Here is a 5,625-nt window from a genome sequence, read left to right as displayed (position 1 = left end):
AATAGGAACTGTCGCTCAATTGTTAAATATCTCACTGCCACCACATACAAAAATCAGTAAAGGCATCCAAGTTGACGAACCTATCCTCACATATCTCATTTTTCTTCGATCTCTCCACACCCGTAGATGTACCATCTCCCCCTCTACCATTATCGGGAATATCATGTACAGTCTATGCCTCTGTGTCTGGGCAACTGCTGGCTCAGAGGTCTGGCTAGCACTTTCTGACACCTCGGAAGTGCTGTAAGATGAAGAGGTATCATCCCTGAGCTGGAATCGCCCATGTGGCCTAGACTATGTGGTTGTCTACTCGTCCTGAATAAAGGTTGAATTTCCCTCTGAAGCATCCTTAGACGGGACATAGGAATTAGAATCGGAGAGGTCTGCAGCTCTCCCTCTGCCTGTTGTGGCCTTCTTCCTAATTATTTTGGGTTGGCCAAGGGGCAAGGTACATCTACCTCGACCCCTAGAAGATTCACCTCTTCCCTTTGTAGTGTCATCGCGGCCTCGAGATCGAACCATTGTCTGTATCAAAGCAAAGAAGATTGTTAGTTGAAAGTCATCATTCAACACATTCAAGACTTATGTAGGCAAGGGAGGACAATGTGGACACAATGGGGTTATGACTACATTAACAGGTGTGCAGGTATTAGGTTCTATGGTCCGCACATTTTTTATGTGCGGCCGCAGAATGGAAGTGCAGTTCGCACAATTGCAAGTGTGTTTGCACTTCTGTCAAAGAATCTCAGAGGCTTTGAAGGCCCTTTCTGAAGATAGTGTAACGCCTGATTTGCGGCCGCATGCGAAATCTGCAATCTGCACATTTTCAATTGCAGCCTTCTTAAGGTTTCAGCGGTCCACACAATTAAAGTGTGGCTACAGATGCACTTGCTTCACTGGGTCACCAAAACTCCTAATCTTCGGACCGTACAAATTTAAGTGTGGCCACAGATTTCAAAAACTACGAACAGTCAAACTTTTCTACTTTGATTTTTCAATTACTTGAAAAAATAGGCATGGCAACATGGTATTAACATGAAATTTCACTAACCCAATTCCATTAGAGCATGTATTATGATTACCCAGTTCAGATTTACCTCACATGGACACATGGATGAAATCTAATAATAAATAGCCTAAAAGGAACTTAAATTTTGAAAATTAAACTAATACATAAATTCAACATGAAATAAAACATACAAAATAGGGTGAGTGCACTGGGTGTATAAGCACAGGTGGTTGTGTGTGGGGACAATGAAAATCTCTCAAGAAAGTTGCAGAGTAACAGTGAATTGTTAGGAGAGGGAAAAGTGTAAAATGAACTCAAGTTTCCTATTTATACTAAACGTCTTAAGAGGGAAAAGAGTCGAGTGCGGCCGCAAATTTTCAATTGCAGTTTGCACTCTATCACCTGGGGCAGCATGCTCTGCTCTTAATGTGTGGTCCCCACATTTGTGGGTGCGGCCGTAGATTTCACGTGCGGTCGCAGATTAGCCTCCGCATTGACAAGCTCAGACTTCAGAAAGTTAACATTTTTACACTTTTTCAATATTCCAATTGCGCGGTCCGCATGAGAAATGTGCGGCTGCGATTTCCCTCCTACTGTGGCACACAGAAATGTGAAGTCCGCACAAATAAAGTGCGGTCTGCAGATCCTTGAACACTTAGCCATTTTTTAGTTAACCCTTCTTTCAAGTCACACCCAACCCTGTAGCACACTTCAAATCAAGTTAGAACTCAAATAACACCTAACTACAATAGAAAAAGAAAAAGAATACGGGTTGCCTCCCAAGAAGCGCCTGATTTAATATCGCGGCACGATATAAAATACCCTCCAGTGAAGTGACTGACCGCCACCATGAGGCTATCTCCAACCTTGCCCAAGTAGTGCTTCACCCGTTGTCCATTGACTCGGAATACTTCATTATTTTTGTTCTTAAAGCCTAATGAACCAAAAGGTGTTACACCAACAATTTCAAAAAGGACCACTCCACTTGGATTTTAGCTTCCTCGAAAACATTCTCAACCTTGACTTAAACAACAATACAAGATCGCCCACCTTGAACTCTTTATTCAAAATGTATTTGTCAAGAAGATATTTCATATTTTCTTTGTACAGGGACGAACTCGCATATGCATGGTACCGGAACTCATCCAATTCATTCAAATGTGCAACCCTAATTTAGCAGCTACATCCCAATCAAGATTCAACTTCTTTAGAGACCACATTGCCTTGTGCTCTAGTTCCACTAGAAGATGACAAGCTTTTCTGAACACCAACCGGTACGCAGAAATTCCGATAGGTGTTTTGTAAGCCGTCCGATAAGACCATAACGCATCATCAAGCTTCTTGGACCAATCCATCCAATTAGCATTCACTGTTTGAGACAAGATACTCTTTATCTCCCAGTTGGAGACTTCCACTTGCCCACTAGCTTGTGGGTGATAGGGAGTCGTGACCTTGTGAGTAACACCATACTTTCCAAGTAAAGTGTCAAACGTTTTGTTGCAAAAGTGTGCGGTTATGATTGCATGTGGAGCACCAAATCTTGTAAAAATATGCTTATTCAAGAAGGCCACTACATTACTCGCCTCGTTGTTGGAAAAAGGGACGATCTCAACCCATTTGGATACATAATCCACCGCAACCAAGATGTAGCTATTTCCACAAGAACTCACAAAAGGGCCCATGAAGTCGATGCGCCAAACATCGAAAATATCAATTTCCATAATGGTCGTGAGCGGCATTTCACTTTTCTTTGCCCGTTGACATTCATCACATCTTTTCACCAACTCGCTAGCATCCTTGTAAAGAGTAGGCCAATAGAAACCACAACTAAGAACTGTGGCCGCCATTCTTACTCCACCATGATGACCACTATATGGCGAAGAATGACAAGTCCCAAGAATATCACCTTGCTCTTATTCCGATACACACCTCCTAATCACCTCATCCGTACAAATCTGAAAAAGGTATGGTTCATCCCAATAATAATCTTGACAATCCCTTTTGAACTTCTTCCTTTGGCTTGAAGAGAACTCATCTGTAATGATTCCACACACAAGAAAATTTACCAAGTCCGCAAACCATGGCACCTCTTTTATTGAAATTGCCAAAAGTTGCTCATCGGAGAAGGAATCATTGATTTCAAGGCCATCATTCGGCCTCCTCTCCTCCTCCAAACGAGACAAGTGGTCGGCCACTTGGTTTTCACTATTTTTCCTATCTTGGATGTCAATATCGAATTCTTGTAACAAGAGTACCCATCTCATCAACCGAGATTTGGAGTCCTTTTTGCTCATAAGATAATGAAGCGCTGCATGATCCGTATGGACAATAACGTTTGCACCAATCAAGTACGGGCGACACTTCTCTCAATTTCAAACACAATAGCAAGGAGCTCTTTCTGCATAACGGTATAGTTGACTTGGACATTATTCATGGTCTTACTAGCATAGTAGACTGGGTGGAATATCTTATTAATATTTTGTCCCAAAGAAACCACAACCGCTACGTCACTTGCATCACACATGAGTTCAAAAGGTACACTCCAATTTCGAGCGGTGATGATGGGAGTAGTTGTCAACTTGAACTTTAACAATTCAAAAGCTCTCATGCAATCATCATTGAAATTGAACTTGGCATCCTTATCAAGGAGCTTGCACAATGGGTTCACCACTTTAGAGAAATCTTTGATAAAGCGCCGGTAAAAACCTGCATGGCTTAGGAAACTCAGCACACCCTTCACCAAAGTTGGGGTGGAAGCTTAGAAATCACCTCAATATTTTCCTTGTCAACTTCAATTCTATTTCTTGATATTTTATGGCCAAGGACAATACCTTCCTCAACCATAAAATGGCATTTCTCCCAATTGAGTACCAAGTTAGTTTCTTCACATCTAGCCAACACTTTGTCCAAATTTGCAAGACAATCATCAAAAGAATCCCCAACCACAAAACTTCAAGGTAGTCTTCCACCATGTCAGTGAAAATAGCCATCATACACCGTTGGAAAGTCGCTGGTGTATTGCACAAACCAAATGGCATCCGCTTGAAAGCAAAAGTACCATAGGGATATGTAAAGGTTTTTTTCTCTTGATCTTCCGGAGCAATGATAATTTGGTTGCAGCCCGATTACCCATCAAGAAAGTAATAGAAAGCATGATCAGCCAATCTATCGATCATTTGATCTAAGAAAGGAAGTGAAAAGTGATCATTCCTCGTTACTTTGTTGAGCTTGTGATAATCCATACACACCCTCTAACTGGTCACCGTTCTTGTAGGAAACAATTCATTCATGTCATTGGTGACTACCATCATGCCCCTTTCTTTGGGACACATTAAACCGGAGAAGTCCATGAACTATCGGAGATGGGATAGATAACCCTGGCATCCAACCACTTGATAATCTCCTTCTTGACAACTTCTTGCATAGCCTCATTGAGTCTTCTTTGATGTTCAATAGATGGTTTAGTGTCATAATCCAACTTGATCTTATGCATGCAGAAGGCGGTGCTTATACCACGAATATCCACCAAGGTCCACCCAATAGCCTTCTTCCTCTTTTGTAACACCGCCAATGTGGAATCTACCTGCACGTTAGTCAAATAAGAGGAAAGAATAACTGGTAAAGTATAACAAGGGCCAAGAAATGCATACCGAAGATATAGAGGTAATGGCTTCAACTCCAAGGTTGGTGGCTCTTCAATAGAAGTCTTTGTAGTGGGAGTCTTCCGATTTTCAAAATCCATGGATAATTTTCGGGGTGCATAGTTGTACGACCCCATTCCTTGCAAAGAATTCACACATTACATGGAGCCATCCATATCGTCATTATCAAAGTTGAGAAAGACGGCCTCCAACATATCACCAACATTGATTGTAGCACTTGTATCATCAACAATGACATTGGTCACCAAATGCACAAAAGAACACACCTCATTGCTATTTGGTTGCCGCGTGGACTTACATACATGGAATACCATGTTTTCATTGCCAACCCGGAAAGTGAGTTCTCCGACTTCAATATCACAATGAGCCTTACCCGTAGCCAAGAAAGGTCTCCCAAGAATAATTGGCACTTCATAATCGACCTCACAATCTAGAATGACAAAGCCCACCGGAAGAATGAATTCATCAACCTGGACCAAAACATTTTCAATCACACCTAACGGCCTTTTCATGGTACGATCGGCCATTTGAAATCTCATCGAAGTGGGTCTTGGTTTCCCAATCCCTATTGTCTTGAAAACCGAATATGACATCAAGTTTATACTTGCCCCAAGATCGCAAAGAGCTTTAGCAAACTCTACGCTTCCAATTGTACAAGGAATCGTGAAAACACCGAGATCCTCCAACTTAGGAGCCATTGCATGAACAATTTCACTTACTTGATGAGTGACTTTGATAATCTCAAAATTCATTTACCTCTTCTTTGTCACAATATCTTTCATAAACTTTACATAACTCGGCATTTATTTCAAAGCTTCGACCAATGGTACATTGATTGAAAGACTCTTCATCATTTGAATGAACTTCTTGAATTGATTCTCACAATTTTTCTTGGCAAGTCTTTGAGGGTATGGAGGTTGAGGCTTAGGCAATGGTGACTTTGCCTTTTGCACT

At 41.5% G+C, this 5,625-nt stretch overlaps 2 protein-coding genes across 2 annotated transcripts; both read right to left on the bottom strand.

Moving 5' to 3' along the window:
- Positions 1-306: 306 nt before the first annotated feature.
- On the bottom strand, positions 307-2,856 carry LOC138900397 (uncharacterized). The gene is made up of 3 exons (XM_070187136.1): positions 2,589-2,856; positions 2,194-2,378; positions 307-525 (listed from the first exon to the last, which is right to left on the bottom strand). The coding sequence occupies exons 1-3, from the start codon at positions 2,854-2,856 to the stop codon at positions 307-309; spliced, it is 672 nt and encodes a 223-aa protein (XP_070043237.1).
- Positions 2,857-4,808: 1,952 nt separating this feature from the next.
- Positions 4,809-5,369, bottom strand: LOC138900396 (uncharacterized). The gene has a single exon (XM_070187135.1). It carries the CDS (start codon positions 5,367-5,369, stop codon positions 4,809-4,811), a length of 561 nt encoding a protein of 186 aa, XP_070043236.1.
- Positions 5,370-5,625: the final 256 nt, after the last annotated feature.

This window comes from Nicotiana tomentosiformis, chromosome 10 (genome assembly GCF_000390325.3).
Source record: "Nicotiana tomentosiformis chromosome 10, ASM39032v3, whole genome shotgun sequence".
Lineage (NCBI taxonomy): Eukaryota > Viridiplantae > Streptophyta > Magnoliopsida > Solanales > Solanaceae > Nicotiana > Nicotiana tomentosiformis.
The sequence above is the reverse complement of the archived record's forward strand: the minus strand, read 5'-3'. Positions and strand labels throughout refer to the sequence as shown.